This window comes from Muntiacus reevesi, chromosome X (genome assembly GCF_963930625.1).
Source record: "Muntiacus reevesi chromosome X, mMunRee1.1, whole genome shotgun sequence".
Classification (NCBI taxonomy): domain Eukaryota; kingdom Metazoa; phylum Chordata; class Mammalia; order Artiodactyla; family Cervidae; genus Muntiacus; species Muntiacus reevesi.
Window position 1 is genome coordinate 140,335,733 of NC_089271.1, and position 25,124 is coordinate 140,360,856.

The window sequence follows — 25,124 nt, forward strand, 5'->3', positions numbered from 1 at the left end:
ATGTAAATTGATATAGCCACTATGGAAGATGGTATGGAGACTCCTTAAAAAGCTAGGAATAAACCACCATATGACCCAGCAATCCTACTCCTGGGCATATACCCTGAGGAAACCAAAACTGAAAGAAACACACATATCCCATTGTTCATTGCAGCACTATTTACAATAGCTAGAACATGGAAGCAACCTAGATGCCCATCGACAGATGAATGGATAAAGAAGCTGTGGTACATATACACAATGGAATATTACTCAGCCATAAAAAGGAATGGATTCGAGTCAGTTCTAATGAGGTGGATGAACCTTGAGCCTATTATACAGAGTGAAGTAAGTCAGAAAGATAAACGTAAATATAATATACTAACATACATATATGGAATCTAGAAAGATGGTACCAAAGAATTTATTTTCAGGACAGCAATGGAGAAACAGACATAGAGAACAGACTTATGGACACAGGGAGAGGGGTGGTGAGGGTGAGATAAATGGAAAAAGTAACATGGAAATTTACATTACCACATGTAAAATAGCCAACGGGAATTTGCTGTATGTTTCAGGGAACTCAAACAGGGGCTCTGTATCAACCTAGAGTGGTAGGATGGGGAGGGAGGTGGGAGGGAGGTTTAAGTGTATACCTATGGCTGATTCATGTTGAAGTTTGACAGAAAACAACAAAATTTTGTAAAGCAATTAATGTTCAATTAAAAAATAAATAAATTTTAATTTAAAAAGTAAATAAATAAATACAAGTTAGGTTAAATATATTAAATAGGAAAAAAGTGGGCAGGGGAACTTCCTAGTGGTCTGGTGGTTAGAACTCTATGCTCCCATTGGAGGGGGCACAGGTTTGATCCCTGGTCAGGGAACTAAGGTCCCCAAAGCTGTGCAATGTGGCCAAAAATAAATTAACTAAATAAATATGAGTAGAGGATTTGAATAAACATTTCTCTAAAAAAGATATACAAGTGGGTGATAAGCACATGTTAGCCCTTGGAGAAGTGCAAATGAAAACTACAATGAAATACTACCTCTCATCCACTAGCATGGCTACAATAATAATTTTTTTTTAAAAAAAAAAGTGTATAAGAGTACATAAATTTTTGTATTGATTACATTGAAATGATAGTTTAAATAAAATGTCATTAAGTAAAAAAAATAAAATAAAAACAAGCATTGGCAAGAATGTGGAAAAATAAGAATCCTCACATATTGCAGATGGAATTTGAAAATGGTGCAGCCAGTTTGGAAAACAGTCTGGCCGTTCCTCAAAAGGTTACATATGGAGTTACCATATGGTATATAGCATATAATTCCATCACTAGGTATATACCCTCCAAATGAAAACATACATCCACATAAGAACTTGTACATGAATATTCATTGCAGCCTTATTTATAATAACCAAAAAGTGGAAACAACCCAAATGTCAATCAATTGATGAATGGATAAAATATAGTATAGCCATATAATGGAATATTACTCTGCCATAAAAAAGAATAAAGTACTGATAGATGCCACGACATGGGGGAACCTTGAAAACATGATGCTAAGTGAACCAAGGCAAACACGAAAGGACAAATATTCTATGATTCCATTTATATGAAATGTCCAGAACAGGCAAATCTATAGAAACAAAAAACAAGTTTTTGCTTGACAGGGGCTTGGGGGTGGGTGGCAGTGGAGAGAATGGAGAATGAATGCTAATGGGTATGGGGATTAGAAAAGTGTTCCAAAATTATGTTGCTGATTGCACAGCTCCATGAATATATGAAAAATCATTGAATTTAAATGGGTGGATTGCATGCTTTGTGAATTATATCTTAATATAAAAAAGGAAAGAAGAATCAGAGATGTTTGGGGGACTCACAGAGCAGGTGAAGCATGCGAAATTTCAAGCCCTTAGAAAAGTCATAAGCCATCACGAATCATCTGCAGTAGAAATGAGAGCATGGGGAGGGGTTTAGTTAGAGAGAAGCCTGTCAAGTGGTATGGAAGAAATCCAGAATTCCTTGTGGGGACCTGTGGAAGATGCTGAAAGCAGCTGAGAATTAAGAGGCAGCATAGTTGCCAGGCAGTCGCTGTGGTATGAGGGAACAGACCTAAAGTCAGGGACTGAATGGAGGATATGGCTGAAGCTTAGAGGGCTTGCAGACCACTGGGAGATGAAGTAAGAATCCTGGCAGTAGTAGGCAAGGAAAGATGGCTAAGTTTCCTGACCAAATCATTGTGCATTGCCAATAGTGAGAGACTAAGCCATAAATTAGAGACATTTAACAGTGAAGAGGGTCAGGCAAAATGAGCTAGACTTCAACTAGGATCCAGCAGAGATTATGGGACTCACTCACTGCCGTGAACTTTAAATCAAATGTTTGTACAAAAGAGAGTTTCAATTCAGAACACAGTTTTATATTTTAATTGACAACCTTAATCTGTCCAACCTGTGCCCAGTCTGTGCCTCCAGGCAACTGGAGTAGGTGCTTCAGAACATGATGAGATTTAAATATAGGAAAACAACTATATATGTTCAAATTAAATTCGAAGGTGGGGCACACTTGCAGTATATACATTTTTTCACCCCATTAAATTCATAGATAGTAGATGAAGTCTTTAAGGAAAAAAGAGTGAAATAGTCAAGTAAAGATTCTCCAAACTAAACATCTTTGCATTTTGATTGCTCACAATTCCTGTTCAGTTCACTTCAATTCAGTTCAGTCACTCAGTTGTGTCCAACTCTTTGCAGCACCATGGACTGCAGCACACCAGGCCTCCCTGTCCATCACCAATTCCCAGAGTTTACTCAAACTCACGTCCATTGAGTCAGTGATGCCATCCAACCATCTCATCGTCTGTTGTCCCTTTCTCCTCCCACCTTCAATCTTTCCCAGCATCAGGGTCTTTTCAAATGAGTCAGTTCTTCCCATCAGGTGGCCAAAGTATTGGAGTTTCAGCTTCAACATCAGTCCTTCCAACGAACACTTGGGACTGATCTCCTTTAGGATGGACTGGTTGGATCTCCTTGCAGTCCAAGGGACTGTCAAGAATCTTCTCCAACATCACAGTTCAAAAGCATCGATTCTTCTGCACTCAGCTTTCTTTATAGACCAACTCTCACATCCATACATGACTACTGGAAAAACCATAACCTTAACTAGATGGACCTTTGTTGCCAAAGTAATGTCTCTGCTTTTTAATATGCTGTCTGGGTTGGTCATAACTTTTCTTCCAAGGTGTAAGTGTCTTTTAATTGCATGGCTGCAGTCACCATCTGCAGTGATTTTGGAGCCCCAAAAAATAAAGTCAGCCACTGTTTCCCCATCTATTTGCCATGAAGTGATGGGACCAGATGCCATGACCTTAGTTTTCTGAATATTGAGTTTTAAGCCAACTTTTTCACTCTCCTCTTTCATTTTCATCAAGAGACTCTTTAGTTCTTCTTCACTTTCTGCCATAAGGGTGGTGTCATTTGCATATCTGAGGTTATTGATATTTCTCAATATATTACAACTCCTGTAACTGCCAAAATAACACTCATTTTGATCATCTCTTCTCTAAAAACTTTCCTTGCCAACCCACAACTAGCTAGTTTTGTGAATTCTTCCACATTCGGTATAGATATTCACATAACTAAATCTTATTGAAGAGTTAATATAACTTTGTCTCAAGGAAATAGGTAGTGAAATAACATTCGATTAGCTTGCTTGACAATAGAAGATATAAATGTAACAACTAGAAAACAGTCAAAAGTATACCATGGTCCCTTGTCTCATTAATGTGTTCATTAGATAAAGACAGGTTTCAGGAGGGAAGGATCTGATTTGTAATCAAGAAAACAAAAGCTGATTTATCCATTTGAATTAAAAAGCAGGTAAAGAATTTCAGTGTTTATTCACATATTCATTTAAATATAAAAGGGAACTGATCACCACCTCCGCTACCACAACCATGTGTCATATGTGTACAAGGTTAGATCAAAGTGGTAGCTAATAATACTACATTCTGCAGTTGTTCAAGGATGACAGTTGAGAAAGTTTGATGACAGAGGATAAAAATAACATTTGTTTGGGCATAAATGGAAGTTTTTTCATTGAACTATGTGAACATTCCTCATGTCACCCACACCGCCAGAAACCTAAGAAAACGATTTTGCAACATTTTTATGTGTTCACTACTCATCAAATTGCAGTTATTCTTTTTTCTGAAATGAAGAATAACTATTGTAAGCATGAGAATAAATTGAGGTAATGATAAAATAATCAGCAACTATTAGGTATAATTCAATTTCCAGTTTTACTGCAGTTACTAATGTGCATAACCTTTGTTCAAGTAGTTTGTCACAGTTGTGTAACAAAGTATTTGACAAGAGTTAGTTAATAGCAATTTACAGGCAGCTACAGAAGCAGAAATGCTTACAATTTGAATGAACTTTGTCAACAAAGAAACTATGGCCTATTTACTTTGTTTTAATTTAAAAGAAACATGGAATCTTTTGCTCCCAGCTTGACAGTCAGTTACAAAAAGCAGAAGGCACCTTAACGTTTCCTCTGGAGGATATTATCACTGCACTCCAGTATCAGCAGCGGGTAGAAACATGTGCTTTATCATACTTTGACCTTTATACTTCAAGTCAAGAGAATTCTGAGCAAGGTCAGTTTCCTCATCCAGCATGCACTTTCTGCAGATGTAAAAGAAAAGTTTTTTCCCTCAGAATTTGATCTGTGGATTTTATTTGTGTTTGAATGAAATATGCTTATTTCTATGGTGGTGACTTTGCAAGAAAACAAGTGCAGAAGTATTTCCTCAAAGGCTAAAAGGAGGCATTACCATCACCACCACTACTTGCCAAGGGATTTGCAAAGCATCTTGAGGCTCATGGTTAGTATGGGAGACAAGCCAGACTCAGGAGAAGTTAGCACAGAGAAAAAAGTTGGAGTGTTTTTCCCCCGTTTAACCAGCCAATTCAACAAAGTCCTTCAGGTAGTAACACCTAATGATCAGATAATGATGTCTTTTCTACAAGGATTGTGTTTGGGTTTGTATATTTCCTTTATGTTTGGCATTTAAAATCCTTGGGGGGAAAGCTATTTTTGTAACTCAACTGGGATGTCCTTGTCTTAGGGTTTCCCACTGCATCAGTCCCCTAGCCTGGATGATAACCATGATAATGCTTTGTCTTTCAGATGAAATGCAGAACTAAGGACATGACTACTGGTGCTTATTAAAGATTCCTTGCCATTTTCACAAGAGTAGGGGTGTTAGACTCTTGTTTACTGGCCAAATTCTAAATTGGGAGATTACATTCTGCTTTCCTGAATTCCCCTAGCAGAAGCAGCCATCCATGGTATCCTACTTTGCTTCCTGGGCTACACTGTTATGTGATGTCATTAAATGGCTCTGCTTTTCTACTCTAGAAGTGACCACTTCTTAGTGGAGTGGTGAATAAATTGGTACCTATTGTCTGATATTGTATTTGACCTAGTTTCAAACAAATTAAAAGGTAGGCTCTGATAGTTAAGGATAAAGAACAAAACAAAACACTCTAACAGTACTGGTTGTTGTGAAGCAGTAAAAAAAAGAAAAAAAGAAAAAAAGAAAGTCTGCTTTCTCTTCTGCAACACAAATTAATACATTTTTAAAAAAACTACACTAGTGGTTGACAACGAATTGTTATTTTGCCTCAAACAGAAGGATAGTTCTAACAGCAATGATGAGGTTTGAGAGGATGTGCTCACATATCACAAACCAGTTAAACCATCTCTTTCGCCTTTAGGTTGCATCTAACTATCCTAGACAATTGATCTGTCTGTTTCATAAAATCTCTCTTTTAGGAGAGTCTTCATCTTTTCTTCTTAACCTATTTCAGTGTTTTTTAATCTTTCTATAAAAATGATGTTCTTATTTTTATTTAACCTCCAGGCCACCTACTGTAGCTTAATGTCACCATCTTTTATCCATCTCTAGCCTTTTATCCTGCACTAGTACTGAGAGGCAGTGTAGCACAACAACATGGTTTTTGGAGTCAGACATGCCCACATTAAAATCCATCACTTTATAGGTATGTGATGTTGGGCACGTTACTACTGAGGTTCAATTTCCTCACCTGTAAATGAGCACCCTCTTCAACCTCATGTGAAGATCAAATTACATAATATATTATTTGTAGGGTTATGGGGTAAGATGAGGCACGGTATTTGGCACCCAAAAAGTGCTCAATAAATAGTAGCTATTTATCTGATTAGGTGCATAGATCTGACTCAATTCAAAAACTTTAAGAGTGGGGAAGCAAACTTCCTGGATTTCAACATAAGTTCCCTAGTAGCTCAGTGGTAAAGAATCCGCCTGTCAATGCAGGAGACAGAAGAGACGCGGGTGTGATCTCTGGGTTGGGAAGATCACCCATTCCAGTATTCTTGCCTGGGAAATCCCAAGGACAGAGGAGCCTGGTGGGCTACAGTTCATGGGGTTGCAAAAGAATTGGACATCACTTAGTGACTAAATAACAAAGTGTCATAAACATACTAGGAACAGAGGCTCAAAATTTGTTGACTTATTTTTCCCCTGAAGTGAAATGAACAGCCCTCACCTATTTGCAAGATATCACATACTTAGCTCAAAGGTGACAAAATCGATCAATCCTCTGATGTCTCCAAATATGCAGATAGACACCTCGCTTAGTCTCGATGTTTTGGCAAGGCAAAGACACAACACGAAAAGCTTAGACTTTCTGTTTCTATGAGGTTTTGTTTCTATGAATATTTTACATTTGATTATTGTCTTGGGCGCCCAGAATGGGAGTGACTCAATCAAATGCCTTCTCATCCATCCAAGCATTCTTTGAGAAAATTTTAAAAGAATACTAACAACTATCTAATTATACCTGAACAAAATCTTTCAACTTGTGACCAAGTATACTACCTGCCCTGTTTATCTGTAAGATCAGTGCTAACTACAGATATATTTCTAATCTGCTTTGTTCCCAAGTCAATCCCCTTTCCCAATAACCCACCGGTGCAAGTTCCAGACCACAATGAACATCTGTGAACCAGTGAGGTGTTGGTTAGGATTTTATTTTTTTGCTTTTAAAGGTTTTTACGGGGCTAGGAAGGAAAGTTGAGGGACACGCATGGGGATATATAGAGTCGATTGGGCTGGAATGTCTGTCAGTAAGGAAAGAGTGTGTCTCTTTTACCATAATCTTGGAAAAAAGATTATGTGCGTGTTCAGATGGAGTCACTGCAGTATGGCCCGTTCCCCGACTGATTCATAAGGGGCGATCTCAGGTGTGGAGTTCCAAGCACCTGCTTGATCACACTCCGGCAGTTCAGAACCCAGCGTATTTGAGGCCGGTGGCTCAGGTTCCACTTAATTTGGCTCAGGTGTCACTAACACTGTGTGCAGTGCCCGTCACTGAGTCGTACTTTGGGACTTGGATACTTACTTCGGACTTTCTTGTTTCTCCCCGCTTCCTTCCCATTAGTTTCCCTTTCGCTCCTCCGTCCCCGGGGTGCCCACTTCCTTCCTTCCTCCCATTCTCCGCTTTCTTCTTCTTCCTTCCTACTGGGCTTCCCGTCTCTCATCCTCGAAGGGCCGCGGGGCTCGAGGCTGAGGCTCGACTCCGAGGAGGAGGAGGCGCGAGGCCGGCGGGACAAGCGCGAGGTGCCGAGCCGCGAAAGCGCGGGGCGCGCGCCGGAGCGGGGGCGCGCGCGGGCTGGCCGCGTGGCCGGGCGGCCGGAGCAGGGAGCGGCGCGCGCGCGCGTGGCCCGCGAGCCCCTGGCGCGCCCCCGGCGGCCGGGGCCGCAGCGTGCTCGCCCCCGCCGCCAGCTCGCCTCACTTATGGGTCGGAAGCGCTGCGTGGGGGAGACTGTTCCAAGATGGCGGCGGGTTGCTGCGGGGTGAAGAAGCAGAAACTGTCCAGTTCGCCCCCCTCTGGCTCGGGTGGCGGTGGTGGCGCCTCCTCCTCCTCCCACTGCAGCGGAGAGAGCCAGTGCCGAGCCGGGGAGCTGGGACTAGGAGGCGCCGGTACGCGGCTCAACGGGCTAGGAGGTCTAGCCGGAGGAGGTAGCGGCAGCGGCTGTACCCTCTCTCCCCCCCAGGGCTGCGGCGGCGGCGGCGGGGGCATCTCCCTGTCGCCCCCTCCGAGCTGCGGAGTGGGGACCCTACTTTCTACCCCGGCCGCCGCCACCTCTCCCTCGCCCTCCTTGTCGTCCGCCGCCTCGTCCTCATCGCCCGGCTCCCGGAAGATGGTGGTGTCAGCGGAGATGTGCTGCTTTTGCTTCGATGTGCTCTACTGTCACCTGTACGGATACCAGCAGCCCCGGACCCCCCGGTTCACCAACGAGCCCTAGTGAGTACCGTGCCCTCCGCCGCCCTCTCCCTTGCGCTCGGGATGGGGCTCAGAGTTGAGGCAAAGTACGAGTCCGCCTCCCCGCCGGCCACTGCCCCTGCCCCTCTGGCTGCCCCGAGTCCCTGGAGCCACTCTCCCTGAGTAAGGGCGCCCCGCACTTTCTGCCCTCTGAGGAAAGCGCCCCACACTTGGAGAGGGGTGCTGTTGCGAGAGAAGGCTCGCTGACTCCCAGAGGTGTTCGCTTTCTCTTTGAGATAACTTCGAGGAGTTTTGACGCTCTCCTTCGCCACCCCGGGTCCCCATCTCCCGGGTTTGGGAGCTCTGGATCCCTCACGGTGTTGACCTCTCCTGGATTGGGTTTCCTTGACCCCCAGTGAAAGTCCCGCCGGTGTTCCCGCCCCGCGTACCATGCACATGGAGCGTTACTATCCCATTGCAGCGTAAAAAATAGCAACTATCCAACTTCTGTTCTGCCAGTGATGGAACTTAGCTCCGGAGCCTATGAGCTTACCCATCTTTTTCCTTCGGGTTTTCTTGTGTCCTGGGGAGGGAGGAGGTTTTTTGTCAAAACACATGTTCCCTTAGTACCTATTTTTATCCGAACTTACCCATTAAAATGTGTTTCTAGTGAAGCGCACCGCCGGCTCTCTCACATTTAAAGAGTGAGATCTTTTTTTTTTTTTTTAATTCCACCGTCTGGGTAATAGCTCATTCAAAGAGAGCTGTCCCCATAGAGCCACTGTCAGTTTGTACATTACGCGTGCACTCGCTTTTGTGTCGATTTCACTTTTAAGAAACCCATGTTAGGCTTGACGATTCGGGAAATAGTTAAACAATAAGTGTGTAGGAATTTCTATGGTTTCCCCCGGTTTTGTACTTTTATTTTACCCTTCAAGTGTGTGGTTGAAATTGTTTAAAATAACACTGTTACAGCTAAAAGCCAGGTTAATTCTAATCCCTGTCCATTTGGATGTGTGGGAGATGGGGCATGTGTTGTTTTTTTAACGTGTACACTTGAGTGTAAACTGACTTTTTGAGTTAAATGCTCAAGACGGAATGTAAAGCCCAAGAAAGGGCAGAATGACAAAGAGGGTAATTGTTTTTCTTATGAGTACTTAGCATCCATGGGAAAAATAATAGAGAAAAATTTCAGTGAAACATACTGAAAAGCATCAACCCTTTTTCTGGTTAAGACAAGTGCCCCTTGTCCCCATACCGTAAGTACCTAAATTGATGTTCTTTTAAAACTGCTTCTTTTCATTTTGTGAGATTAGGGGATTAACTGCGACTGGATAGTATAAACACTCTGCCTAGTCTAAAAATATTCATTTAATATGTAAAGTGGAAATTGCAATAAAATATCCTGGAAATTGTAAATTCGTTTTGTTTTTCTTTGGCTTTGATACTTGAAATGTATTTCATTTGTATTTTTGCCACTTTTCTGTGGTCTGTGCATTTTCTTTCAGACCTGGTTCCTCTTTGGGCATTGGTCATAAAGAAATGCGTGAAAGAGCATAGAGACTGACACTTGGTCAAATTACATATCTTGATAACTTTCATAGTTTTAATTCTAGAAGCTTAAATCCTAAACCCACACCTGTACTTAGCCAATTTGCTTTTTGGTTAAAAAGTAGAATTCATTTTGAAAAAGACTGCCATGTAAAAAAAAGTCTATGAAATATTAGGTTGAGTCACTTATTTGTGACTTTTCTGCCTTCTCTTGGATGTCTATGATGTATTAAAGCCAGTCCGGGGATGATACATAGGTTGGCTCAGCAAAGTCATGGGACTGCAAAAATTCACTCCTATTTAGTTATATGAGTTTGGCAAAGGCTGTTTTACTATTCACGCTCCATTGCTCCAAAGCATATGCGAACACACTTTCAGGAGGTGCTATTTTCACACATTTTAAAGTGAGTTTGGGTTAACTGAATGACTGTAACAAGAATTTTAAAAGGAAAGTGAGCTTGACCAGTTCATACAGAAACTGCTTTTGAAAGTGTCATTTAAGAGTGGCTACTTTGCACACATAGTTAAGTATTATTTCTCTAATACCCCACCCACTGGATTTCTTTTTCTTGGAATTAAACAGAAAAAATAAGACACCCTTTGACCACTGTGGATATGTTGCAACAATGGTGAAAGAATAATAACTATTATCATTTAGCAGGCCTTGACTGTGTCATGTATTCCACCAAACAAATTTAGAAGAGACACTGAACATGACCAAGGGGAGAATGGAAGTTCACTTAAGTGAAAAGAGGAGTGTATCTTTATTTTCATTTGTCTTAAAGTCATTTTGGAGGTGGACTATGGAAAAATTTAGGAAAACTTCTTCAAAGCAGGGTTTGATCATGGGCGTGAAATAACTAGAATCACTTGACAGTGCCTCGGTAACCAGCACCCATTTTCTTTCTGTTTTACATATTTAATAGCATTGTGTACTTGTTAGTGTGGCTTGGTGCTGGGGGCCATAAGACATAAGTAGATACATTGCTCCCCCACCTCAGAGTTATTAGTATCATGGTGTTATGAGCAGTGCTGTTTAGGTCCTGTCTCTGTCCACCAGAAGATGTGCTTTCCGATGGTGGCACATTCTCCTATGGGAAAGCAACTGTTTTCTTCCCTTCCCAGGACCTTTCTGCCAAAATGTCTGTCACTGGTGAAATCTGCCTTTTATGGGCTTAGAATTTCCGGTTTCATCAGTGACCCTTCCACTCCAGTAGGTTATTAGAGATTTCCATGATCTATCAGTTTCAGGTTTGGTGGGGAGGATGTCACTATAGGAACAGGCTGTGTGGATACAGATTCTTCACTGTTGCTGCTGTTTCCTTGAGTACCTACCTCATTACAAAGAAGTAGCAGTAGCTGGGGCTTGGGAGGAGAATGGAAATCTGTTCAGTGGAGGACAGGTAACATTTGTGTTCAGAGTGAGGAATGAATGAATGAATCCTTGGTCTCAGTTGTACAGCCACATGTGCCCACAGAACTAAGGTTCAAAACATGATTTAAAGAAAACATGATTTTAGGTGCATTTTACGATTCACAATCAGAGCTTTAGATTTATAGATGGGAACGTTATAAGGGATCCACTGTGCCAGGTGTTGAGCCAGTTCTACTCCAGAACTGTCCTTCTCAACTTTGGCTGCACATTGGAATCACTGACGAATTACTAAAAAGACAGATGCCTGGGTCCCAACCCCAGAGATTCTGATTTAATTGGTCTTGGATGAGGCCTGGGCATCAGGATTTTTAGAATCTCTCCAGGTGATTTTTTGACATGCAGCTGAGGCGGAGGACCAGTATGTTGTATTCGACTAGGCCTTTCTCCTGAGATTGTGATTAATTTGGTGTGAGGTGGTTCCTGGGTACTCGGATTTTATGAGCCTTCTGAGTAATTTTTGGTAAACAACTGGTTTGGGAAAACATTTGCACTGTGGTCTGCAGATACATCACCTGGAACTTGTTCGAAATGTAGGCTCACATACCCCATCTCAGACCTGCCGAATTTGAATCTACATTTTAACAGGCTTCCCCAGGTGACTCTTAGGCACATGGAAAAGTTTGGGGAGGTGTGGTTCTCAAACTTTACTTCATAAGCTCCTGTAGTGCTTGTTAAAACACAAATTGCTGGGCCCCATTCCCAGAGTTTCTGATTCAGTCGGTCTGGGGTGGGGCCGTGAATTTGCATTTCAACCAAGCTCCCTGGTGATGCTGCTGCTACAGTTCGCAGGACTACGCGTTGAGCCCCACTGGTTCCGACAGCAGTGAAGACCTGAATAAAGTACTTGAGCAACTGTAAGGGAATGGCACTTTTCACGTCAGCTTCCAATAGAAAACTTCCTGCTTCCATGCCAATATCCTTTATCACGTTCTTTCTAACTTACACCAGGGAGACCGAATGCTGCCAAGATCATAATAAGAGTCTGAGGTTCTTGGGATGGTTTCAGTCCGAGGTGAGATTGGGGGGAGGAATCCCTTACCTGGAAACCTGCAGTATGATTTTAGGGTGTTTTTTCCCCAGAAATTGTTAAATGTGAGGAGCACATTTTAGGAATAAAAGCAGCTCAGATATGATATCTTTAAGTGAGTTTTATTGATTTTAGTAAGTAAAGTCCCCTTCTGTTCCCGTAAAAAAACGCTTTGATGATTAGCTCACTAAATAGCATGTTGTAATAAGATTTTAAAAGCTTTTTACTCACACTTATGCTTGCTGGATTGCATTTTAATAATTTCCCTCATTAACAAAGAAACAGAAAAGGATCCTGCTAAGGCACTGGGATTATTCAGTCTTATATCTTTAATACTGTGTTGCATGTCACATCCCATGAACCTTTTATTTTAATCTTCTTACCACCTTTGAAGTTAATGCAGTACTACATTTTGTATAAACCAGAGCACATAAAAGATACTTTACTATTAAACATCAGTAAGTGTGTTTTCCCCTATTGCAGTGAACAAAATGTGTTTTTAAAAAAATCCACTCCTGGACATGCAGATTTTCAGAGACCCTCATCAGGTGTTTGAACAATTACCTTTTTCTTGTTTTGTCACAGTAGTCAAATTACTGTTTGTCGGTGTGCTTGGGAGGAATTGGGTTGCTATAGGGAGATGAGAGGTAGGCACTTTGTTTCATCAGAACTGTAACGATCCTATCCCATGTTAGTAAGAAAGATGATTTGATAATACAGCTCAGGTCAAAATGATATTAAATCAGCATTTTAAGCACAGACTATTTCTGTTAAGTCTCTCTTGAATGAAGACTGACCAGAATAGCTGGAAGGTGTGTGTTTCTCCTAGATGATGCTACTAAGCCATTATAGATTTCCTTATCTATGCTAGTGTAATGATCGTGATGTGTAGTTCTTCTTTGAAAATAATAGTCTGAAAAATTGTTGAGCATTTTGGGAGGTATTATATGGGTTGTTTTTCAACAAGGTCTATTTCCATTGGAAGGCAATCTGGTGTCCTATCTTATGACAGAAAAGAAAGCAGGGCATGCCCCCAGTTGTCATTTATGCTGTAAAAACCTTCAGTGACTGAAATGGTAGGATATAGAAATATAAATTACAAAATTATTTTAACATCCATGCATAAAGGTGTATGTAGGGCAAGGTATATTTAGTTACAAAGGAAAACTCGATGCTTATTTTACCTTCTCCCCCATATGGCCAAAGGGAGTGATAACCTAGCTCATAATAATTCTTGCTTATGAATTGTGTTTGTGCTGCATTCAGGTCCCAGTTAGTCGATAGCAACCAAGAAGGATCTCTAAGTCCAGTGGGAAGAAAGACCACTACTGAGAAAGAGAAAACTTGGTTAGCCCAAGCATATATTGTTTTTTTTCTCTAAGTATGTGTTTCTCAGAAACAGACTAACATCCACATTGTTGTCTTTAAAAGACTGTACACTTTTTGAAATTGTGTTAAAACACTATGTCCTATTACTGCAGTTTATTATAATTTGGAAGTCAGTTGTGCTTCCCATTAACAGACCATCTTTTTGAGAATGTATATGTGTGAAACACTAAAACTTGTGCAATGAGATTAGTCAGAGTTCCCTATTTCAATAGGCGTTTTTCTGTTCTCTCCATGTCACACATGCTTGCCTTTTTAAAAGCAGCACAATGACCAGGGCTTTTACATTTAAATTTTCTTAAATAGTCTTTTTTCCCCCCAACTTGTGTAATAATGTCTTTTTGATACTGTTCTGAATCAATTAAGCTAAGTGCATGAGGACCAGCAGTAAAACCCAGGGGCTGCCAAGAATGGACCTTCAGTGTGTAAGCTGTCTTTCCACAATCAGTAATTGGGCAGTTGCTCACAGGACACTGGAGACAGTGTGGGAAGCCAGTGGTTGTGTAGGTGGGAAGAGTAGATTCCCAACAGTAAACTTATTTAGAGTTGAGCTTCTGTCGTTACAGTGTTGCTAAGAGCAAAAATGAGCCACAAGCTTATGTAGTAGAAAGAAAAGTGCCCAAAGGAAAAAGTATGGTGTAATAATGTAGTTGGTTGGGTGGGGCATATTTTATGTTTGGTCCAACCATAAGTGGCATCTTTTCTATCAAGTGTGGGTGTATTTTCTACAGCTCTTAGTGTACCATACTTTCAAACTTGCTCACCTGTAAAAATGTTAGTGTTGAATAGCTGAGTGGAAATTATATGTCACTGGGGGAAGAAACCTGTTTTTTTTTTTTTTCTCATTAGCATATATATTTTGCTGAGTTCTGTGGTTGGAAACTAGAGAAATAGAAGAATAATTCTATCCTCACAGAGCTCACAGTGTCATTTAAGATATGATACTTAACATGCTTACAGAGCAATATATAGATGATTATAGGTGAATTAGATACATGAAAAATACTGTGCATAAGCATGATAATGACATGGGATAAAGGAGTGGCCAAGAAGAAGGCTTTTGGGAGAGGACAACTTTTGAGCCAAGTTTTTAAACGGCAGAAGCACAGAGATTATTGGTAAGAGCCTGTGAACAGTAGATCTAGAAGTCTTACTTGGTTGTTCTCAAACCGGTTGCTGTCACCGCCACACCCCTTGCCACAGCACTTGGGGATTCCCAGCAGCTGTCTTCAGTCAGCAACTTAAACACTCAGCATTTGCCATACCACTCCCCTTGCTCTGGTCTCTTAAGATCATAAAACTTCAAGGAAATGGAAAGTAGCCTTTTGGCTTGGGAACCCTCTGAGAATGCTGCATAAGAAATATTGGATCTGATTATAGTTTTTCATATTAGGAAGGGAACAGAATTTGTAGATGAGTCCTCTAGAATGTAGGATGAATTGGAAGAGGAGCATAAAGGTAAGAGAGAACAGTGAGACTTAAGGTGATGAGGGCACAAGGAATGGACCCCAGGGACATAGTTTGAGAATCTAGGAAGGTTGGAAAATCAAGAAGTGGAAGGAGTTATCAGGCAGGGACTCGCACTCTAGGGCCAGGTTTTGTGTAGGAGTGGAAAGATAGCAGCTCACCTGTTTTTTGGCTTCCATCATTGCCTCTTCTTTTCTTGGCTCTCTGCCTAGCTATTCTTGTGCTCAGGAAAAGTTTGTTCAACAGCTCTGTTGGAATTGCTGTGAAATTTGATCTCAAGTGTAAGGACCTTCCTTCCACCTTTCACCTATTCCCAACTGTATCTAATTTGAGAGAAAGGAGTAGAAGACATGTTGGTTTGATTGAATTTGGATCAAGTATGAAGATAGCTGAGATAGCTTTTGGACAAGGACCTGAAATGAGGCAATTGCATGTGAGTAAAGAGGCATTATGGGTGGAAATCTACCAGATTCCCATTGCTGGGGCAGGTGAATGTAAGAGAGGCTTTGAACATAATTCAGAGTTCATAAGTCTGAGGAACCAGGAGAATGGTGGTGCCACTAAAAAACATGGTGGGGGAGGGGATCAGTTCAGTTGCTCAGTAGTGTCCGACTCCTTGTGATCCCATGGACTGCAGGACGCCAGGCTTCCCTGTTGATCACCAACTCCTGGAGCTTGCTCAGACTCATGTCTATTGAGTCGGTGATGCCATCCAACCATCTCATCCTCTTTTGTCCCCTTCTCCTCCTGCCTTCAATCTTTCCCAGCATCAGGATATTTTCCAGTGAGTCAACTCTTTGCATCAGGTGGCCAAAGTATTGGAGCTTTAGCTTCAGCATCAGTCCTTCCAATGAATATTCAGGACTGATTTCCTTTAGGATTGAATGGTTTGATCTCCTTGCAGTCCAAGGGACTCTCAGGAGTCTTCTAAAAATAAATAATTGGTCAGGTGAAATCAGATTTTTAATATGTATATTTCAGGTGTTGGCAGTTATCAAATGTCATTTCTTTTTTAATTAACAGAGCCACAGAGCAGCAAAGAGCTATTGTGATGATTTAGTTGGTCACTTGGGATCTCTCCAACCTCCCTTTCTCCCCCTCTGCAGCTTTGAGCTGCTGAAATGGGTAGAGATCAGTGATAGTTTTCAGCTTTGTCTTGTTAGTGAAAATACTGACAGAATGTTGGGTTTCCCTACTCTATGTTTATATATTTTCTCAGTCTTCAGCCTTATCAGTTTGAAAGCAGTTAGTGATTTTTTTTAATTTCCTTATATGTATATCATAGCATAGCTTTCAACAAAATAGAGCCTTGTGGAGGACCATCTCAGGAACTTCTAGTTTCAGGTCTTTGGATGAAAGGAAATTTCTGAAGATAGAAAGTACTATCTGGTACTAGATTCTAGGTCCTGTGTCCTCAAGCTTAGAAAGTAAAGAATCAAACTGGATCTGTTTTGCATCCTTGCTCATTGATCAAAGAGAGTTATTATCAATGGAAAGGATAAGCCATATTGCTTTGTGATCTTTGCAATCTTCAGTGGATGGGCAAATGTGAAAAATCCTGCTTGAGTACAGGCCTACTAATTCTAGTTTTTAAAATAAGGTCTGTGATAGTCTTGATGATTCTTGCCTTTCCCCTATCTGTTTCATTTTACAGATAATCCACACTGTGACCCAAAGCCACATGCAATGCTGGGAGAGCACAGTTGACTGTATTATGCAATATCCTGCCGGAAGATGCTGACCAGCTCTCTAGTAATGGAAAGTAGTGAGATTGACCTAACTGCCTATGTAGCTTGCCTTGCCATTCCATATACTTTCTGTAAGCATATTACACACAATTCTAGTAACATATCTTATATTGAGATCTTAGATTGCTGCAAGGTGGTGACACCAGATTCTCAGCTTTGCTTCAGGCACTGGTGGATCTTTGAGTCATTCTCATAGTATGGAATTTATGAAAAATCAGTTTTGGTGTTGTCAGCCTGAAGGCCATCGCACTGTGTCTGCCTCAAAGAAATGCTCCCCTGCTAGTCACATTGATGGGCTTCTTCTTTGTGACATTAGTATTGTTTGTGTAGCCTAAAAATCACATAGTTAAGTGTAAGTAGTTTGGGGTGCAAATAAGTTATATAACTGGTAAAACTTAGACTTCAAGCGCAAACCTTATTGTAGTAAGACATATACCCTCTGCGTCCTGATTTTGAACAGCAGTGAGGTAAGTGTTTAGATGATGGGTGCTTTTTTCACTTTTTTTAAAAAAAAGATGGTAAGTGGAAGACAGTGTTGCTGATTTATTCACTAAAGAAGAATTTCGTGAAGTCTTCTGGCCTTTTTTCCGTGTTAGATTATTGCTTTCAATGCATTTTGTCAAGTTCCCCATGATTAAAACAAACTCTCATGCTTCTTTTGTATTAAGAACAAAATCTTCCCAATAGCTTGACCAGGTACTTGATTTTGTGAAATAGCTCTTTGATGGTAGGAGTAGGGGGCCAGGCAGTCAGTGATTAAAAATTTTTGTTCAATTTGTGGATCCATCTGCCCCACACCCTTGTCAATTCAACCCCCCCCCCCCGGCCATAAGAACAAATGGGAATGATACTGCTTTCTATTTCTCTGACACTAATGAGGTGATACGTGGTTTGTGGTATATTTCACTCCACGAACTCCTCTAACCATTGCCCTGTTCAGCAAGTTGTTTTGCAGAAATCACCCTTTCACACTGAAAGCATGGCTCTGTGGAGAAAGAGAGTCACATAGAGCTGGAGGCAGTAGAGGGCATGTGGGAATCAGGGAAGGAGAAAATAAGATTGTTGTTAAATGAGGTGACACCTGGATTCAGGGCAGATAAAGGGACCGAGTGCCGTGTCTGGAGCAGGACTGCTACAAGAGGCGTATTTTACATGATACAAACCTAGGTATTCCTCCTTTAGGACCAAGGGTTGTGGCACTCTGGTTAGAAAGAAATAATGGCTACCAGCCACAGATGCACAGCATGACGTTTAACAACATAAGAGAACTTGTGTATGGGTCCCCCCGAGTGCCCCCTAGAGACCACATTGAAAATCATTCACATTGTGTCCTCAGACTGAGGCCTCTGGGTGAGTTTGGGAGCCATGGGACAAGTAGCTTAAGTATTTTGTTTAGTCGCTCAGTTGTGTCCGACTCTTTGCTTAAGTATAGCCCAAGTGGATAAATGTAGCCGCTCTCTGGTCATTAATCCTTTTTTTTTTTCTTGATGTGTCAATGAGCATAGTTATAAATCCTCAGGTATTCAGATGTGTCTTATTTTTAGGCCCATGTATTTAGGTATTAATAGCCTCTCCTTAGATGTAGGAAGTTTCTTTTATATAGCTTGCTCACAGATATTCTCCATCACAAAGATTATGAAACAGATACTATGAAAGCAGAGACCCAGCTGTAATTTCTGAATGCAGAATGCAGTCATATGAAGGCATCCTACTTAGCATGTTCAGCTCACTGTACCTTGTCTCCACTGTCTCTTAACAGGACCCACTATGGTCGGTTTAGTTTGTACATTACATTCTCAGAGATAACCGGAGCACCAGCTGTTTTTGGTTAATGACTTCCTCTTCTATCATATAGGTGTATATCAATTTTAGCAAGTATTTTTTATTGTGGTAAAAAACACATGACATGTGATTGATCCTATCAACACATTTTAAAGTGTATAGTACTGTTAACTATAAGTGCCATGTTTAGCTCATTTTTGAAGGTATGTAATAGTGTCTCTACCTCAAGCAACTAAGTTTTCATAGGAATGTTGGAATCTTTTAAAATGTCATCTTACCAACCCATATTAGAGATGCGTGAAGCCTATATGCAGGAGAGCCTAATTTAGGCTTTGAGGTATTTATTTTTCCACACTTATTGAAAATTATGAATAAATTAGATTCAAGCCATTATAGGCAGAAACAACCATTTAAGAAAAGTTAAATTTCAAGCTAGTAGCATTTCAGTTAGTATTTGACCTGGCATTTATCATTTCTTTTACTAGTACACAGAAGAACTATACAAAACAGATCTTAATGACCCAGATAACCACGATGGTGTGATCATTCACCTAGAGCCTTGGAATGCGAAGCCATGTGGGCCTTAGGAAGCATCACTATGAACAAAGCTAGTGAAAGTGATGAAATTCCAGCTGAGCTATTTCAAATCCTAAAAGATGATGCTGTTAAAGTGCTGCACTCAATATGCCAGCATATTTGGAAAACTCATCAGTGGCCACAGGACTGGAAAAGGTCAGTTTTCATTCCAGTCCCAAAGAAGGGCAATGCCAAAGAATGTTCAAACTGATGCACAATTGCACTGACTTCACATACGAGCAAAGTAATGCTCAAAATTCTCCAAGCCAGGCTTCAGCAGTACGTGAACTGAGAACTTCCATATGTTCAAGCTGGATTTAAAAAAGGCAGAGGAACCAGAGATTAAATTGCCAACATCTGTTGGATCATAGCAAAAGCAAGAGAATTCCAGAAAAACGTCTACTTCTGCTTCATTGACTATGCCAAAGCCTTTGACTGTGTGGATCACAACAAAGTGTGGAAAATTCTTAAAGAGATGGGACTCCCAGATCACCTTACCTGCCTCCCAAGAAACATGTATTCTGGTCAGCGACAGTTAGAATTGGACATGGAACAACGGACTGGTTCCAATTTGGGAAAGGAGTACGTCAAGGCTGTATATTGTCGCCCGGTTTATTTTACTTATATGCAGAGTACATCATGTGAAATGCCTGGCTGGATGAAGCACAATCTGGAACCAAGATTGCTGGAAGAAATATCCATAACCTCAGATATGCAGATGATACCACCCTAATGACAGAAAGTGAAGAACTAAAGAGCCTCTTGATGAAGGTGAGAGAGGAGAGTACAAAAGCTAGCTTAAAACTAAACATTCAAGAAACTAAGATCATGGCATCTGGTTTCATCACTTCATGGCAAATAGATGGGGATACAAAGGAAACAGTGAGAGGCTTTATTTTCTTGGACTCCAAAATCACTGCAGGTGGTGACTGTAGCCATGAAATTGAAAGATGCTTGCTCCTCGGAAGAAAGATATGACAAACCTAAACAGCGTATTAAAAAGCAGAGATGTTACTTTGCCAACAAAGGTCCATCTAGTCAAAGCTATGGTTTTTCCAGCAGTCGTGTACGATTGTGAGAGTTGGACTGTAAAGAAGGCTGAATGCTGAAGAATTGATGCTCTTGAACTGTGGTGTTGGAGAAGACTCTTGAGAGTCCCTTGGACTGCAAGGAGATCCAACCAGTCTATCCTAAAGGAAATCAGTCATGAATATTCATTGGAAGGACTGATGCTGAAGCTGAAGCTCCAGTACTTTGGCCACCTGATGGGAAGAGCTGATTGACTAGGAAAGACCCTGATGCTGGGAAAGATTGAAGGCAGGAGAGGAAGGGGACAACAGAAGATGAGATGGTTGGATGGCTTCACTGAATCAATTGACATGAGTTTGAGCAAACTCCGGGAGATGGTGAAGGACAGGGAAGCCTGGCATGCTGCATGCAGTCCATGGGGTCACAGAGAGTCGGCCATGACTGAGCGACTGAACAAGAACAAATACTGACTCCCTGTATTCAAACAGAGCTTGATTTTCTAGCTTTCCTCTTGGCTTATTATCTCATCTTCTATTTTTTTAGGGCTTTCTAATGAATTTGCTAATAATAATATAAGGAAACATCTGTGACAGGTAGGAGTTTGGCCCTTGTTCACCCACTTTTAAAGGTGGAGGGTGGGACCAAGGCATTGAAGAACCTTAGTTTTGACAGTTAATCCTGATTTTCTTAGAAAATGTGTTTTCTAGAGAGACTGAAAATTGGAAGACATCTTGCTTCATAGGATAAGTAAGGCATTTCAGTCCATATGTTTGTGTATATACTAGTTAAGCACTTCTTGAAATGTTGTCTTATAATGTACACACTTGTTTCTAACGGAAAGCTCACTTCTTAATGTGTTAATAGCATCTGTGAATCACTTCGCGGCCTTTTGGCTAAGATCAAGTGTAACAGCATCTGTGAAATAATGGATATGGTCAAGTCAGGGGTTTTCAAAGTTGTTTATTTGCTCCGTTGTCTACACAACTATATGAGGTTCTTTATCATTAGCAGAGGTACAGACGTTTTTAATAGCATTACTGAATTATAATGCATTAATTTGGGTTTTGAAGTTTCTAGCTTCTTTCATTTAGAGGTGCTTTTGCACTTCTAAAGGAGAAAATGGAATTTTCACCATGATTATCCCTTTGCTTATAGACATTTAAAAATGAATATTTGTTTAAGCTTCAAGATTTATTTGCCAGCATTATCTTAAGACAGTATGTTTTACATCAAAACTTATCTCTTATTCTAAGCTAGTACTACTCTTCATATTATGGTTAATTCTAATATTTCCATTCAACAAGTGATATAAGTGTTGTGGGCGGAACACTGTGGTAGCCTCCTTTTTGGGTGTGGGTGAGTGATCTAGAAAACAGGCATAAGCCATACTTCCTGCCTTTAAAAGGCTTGCAGTCATATTGAGGAGACAAGATTCAGGAAACAAATAATGAAGTCACATATGACATAATGGCCAAATGAATGATGGAAACAATGAGGTCTGGAGGAGTTTGGACAAAAATGAATGTGAGCTGGGGTTATGTAGGAGGGCTTCGTGGACAAAGTAGCATCCAGGCTGGGTAGACCTTTTTCGTAGATAGATCAAGCATTCTAGACAGAGAATCAGTTTAAAGATACAGAGGTCAGAATAAGCACTAGACAGTAGTCAATGGATGCCGCAAAGGTAGATTGAAGTGGGGGAGATCCTAGCAAGAAAGGAGATGCATCAGGGTACTGTTGCTATAATTCAAGCATTTGGAAATGAAAGTCTGCCAGTTGACAATTTTAAACTATTAATGGCTTGTGAATTGCCTCTTTCTTGGTAAAGTTTCCCTTTTGTCCAGTTAATGATGCCTCAGCAGCTTCTTTAATGTCTTGAATGTCATGAAGCCTGGACAAGAGACTAGGAAATAACACAAGTAGGAGTCTGCTGTGTACACAAAGTGCTTTCATTCATCAATAAACATTCAGCATAAGTCAGTTAGATTAACATTAGTTATCATCCTTTGCCCGAGTGTCTTTTATGTTCAGTGTTCTTTTTTTCTTCCAAACTTCAGTGTCTCAAACATGAAGCTGGGAAAACTGAATAGCCACAAATATTATATAATTGAAAAAATTAATTATTATGGAATTAAATGACTGTAAGCCATTTTTTTCTCCCTAAATTAATGAAGAAATTTTAACTTGGATATTGCAAATGTAACCCTCATAAGGTAGGTACTGGGAGTTATAATTATAGGGGGATTGTGTACTAACTATTGAATGATGTCATTTGTTAAGTTAGCTTTAGATTAGTCTAGTGGGTGTATTCCTTATGGTTCTTAACATGCCCTACTCAAGAATGCTACAACTGTTGAGACACAAACTATATAAGCAAAATCACTAAAGGTTTTATAGTATTATTTAGAAACAAAGTTCTAAAATAGTTTCCTGAATTATAATAGAACAGCATATTTTTATTTTATGCTGAACAATTGCCCTTTGAATACAAAAGAGCAAAATTCTCAGTCTTTTGTTGATAATTTGTCTTTAATTGCACTAAGTTACAGGTTTAGAACCCCCAAATTCTTCTTCAGTGATCACTGTAAAATTTTATTTTAGTAACTCACTTTTTTTTATTCTTGAGAATATATTCAGAATATAAGGAAATTATTTTGAAACTATGAGACTGTCTCTGACAGGTTTTAGCCACATAAACATGAACATTGTGCCAGCATACTCAGGAAATAAAGGAAAAAAAATACATGAGCACAATGCTCATGAACAGTGTTCTCTATGTAGTCAGTTTATGTTTGTAAGTAAATGAGCTCTCCCTTATGTCATAGCCTTGAATTATGAATAATCTGTAACTTGAATTATCTATTACTATAGCAAAGTGAAGAAACACCAGATGTGAAAAGAAAATAGTGGTAGTGAAATGTTTTTGAAGAAGGATGGATTTTGGCCTATGCAGGTGATCACAGATCCCTGCCACACAGTAGGGTAGGAGGCCAAATGGAATCCAGTGATTTCGTTGGACAGATCACACAAGGGTGGTCCTTGATCACCCTTAGTATGCTTAAATCTTTATTAACAAAGGTGCATGCCCTTCCTCGTCAGGGGGAGGAGAGGTAATTTTGTTTATACAGGGCTGAACCACTTAGATGCCAATTTCATTTTTCACAGGCTTCAAACAATAGGCATGTTAAATAGGGCAGTGGCCTCCATGGTGTAGAGCACAACCAAGGCTCCATTTTGATGTGGCAAGAGAACAAGCAAATCCAATTTTAAAGTGAACCTTTGCTGTATTTTATTCAGTTCAACCTAGAGAAATTCAGGTTAGTTTTTACAGAAAAGGAGTGTTTTAAGTCTTGAAGCTTTCTTTCACTTTTTCATGAGAGTTATAATTATTTGCCATCCCATAATAACCATTCATTAACCCTTAGTAACTCGAATAACCTGCACCAACCCAGCAGGGTGCTTTCCTGTTCTCAGAATTGTTATTGTATTTATCTGGATGCTTTTAATTCTCAGTCTTTCCTACCCCAAAATTGAAGCCCAAATCCAGGAAGATCATTCTCTTCCCCTTCTTCAACATAGTTTTTCTCTAGAGCTTCATCATTTTTGAAAGTAGTAGTCTTGAATATCTGAAGGCTTGGAAGCAACTGCATAATAGAATTTTGACCACTTAAATCCTAGCAGTGTTGAAGCACTTTGCATTATCTAGAAAGCTATTTGCTGGTCCTGCTAGGTTTGCAGTTTGGGGAGGTGGTGGAGTAATGGTGGTAGATAGATTGTGAATTTATGACTTTTAGGCTTTTTCAAACTGGATTTAATGTTTGAAGGAGTACTTAAACATTGTTTAAGTGGACTGATGAATTCCGAGCAGTGCTAGATCTCAAAGATTTCTAGGTTTTCTAGGCAGTTTAAAAGCAGAGAATAAGTGAGATAGTCCATTGTGCTTCTTCCTGTGCTTTACCTTAAAGTGGGTATCTTTTTCTCTATGTGTATAACTGGCACCATAAGATCTTTGTGGATTTATTTGATATTGTTTGTTATTTGGGGACTGACCTGGCTACATGTAGCTGTATGCAGGAGGGTAAGAACGTGTATTTATGGTTCTCAAGGAGTTATGGCACAGACTTTAGTCACCTGCTTATCTTTGACTTGATGACTCCATTCTCATAGGAGATTGGAGTAAGGGGGAAAGTACTGGATGGGCTGAATTGGGAGGCTGAGACTGACACGTGTGCACTGCTGACACTGTGTATAACCAGGTCACTGACGACAGCCCAGCTGCGCATCAGGGGGCTCTGCTCAGTGCTCTGTGGTGACCTCAACTAGAGGGAAATCCAAAAGAGAAGCGATGAATGTACACAAATAGCAGAATCACTTTGCTATACAGTAGAAACTAATACTATGTTATAAAGCAACTGTACTCCAGTAAAAATTTTTAAGAAATCAATATGAAAATTTAAAAAAAGATTGGAGTGCTTGGAAGGCTATTTGGTACTGTTTACTTATTTTTTCTACTGTTTTGTTTTACACTCTAGGTTTCCATATGTTTAAATAAACATGTCTTTCTTTCCTAATATTTCTGTAGTCAGGAGTGTTTAATCTGTTGCCTAAGAATGTATTTTGGGAGGGTCAGGAAACACACTGAATATCCTACATTTGATGAACCAAAGGATACCTTTATTTGTTTTATGAAAATTCTTGATGTTTCTATTCTCACATTAATATAATTTAGATGAAGAGAGGCAGATTTGAAGAAGCCTGACCCAAGGGATTATGAATTATCCTGAAAGCACAAATAATATTTTAGCATGTAATTTCCCTCATAAAATG

At 40.3% G+C, this 25,124-nt stretch overlaps 1 protein-coding gene across 2 annotated transcripts in view; it reads left to right on the plus strand.

Annotated features, from left to right (window-relative positions):
* Nucleotides 1-7,856: 7,856 nt before the first annotated feature.
* The window catches only part of AMMECR1 (AMMECR nuclear protein 1), a 115,280-nt gene continuing 98,012 nt past the window's right edge, over nt 7,857-25,124 (plus strand). For both annotated transcript variants that reach the window (XM_065915517.1, XM_065915518.1), the window contains exon 1: nt 7,857-8,341. In XM_065915517.1, the coding sequence (XP_065771589.1) occupies nt 7,869-8,341 (473 nt within the window). In that variant the 5' untranslated portion in view covers nt 7,857-7,868. The remainder of the gene's footprint in view (nt 8,342-25,124) is intronic.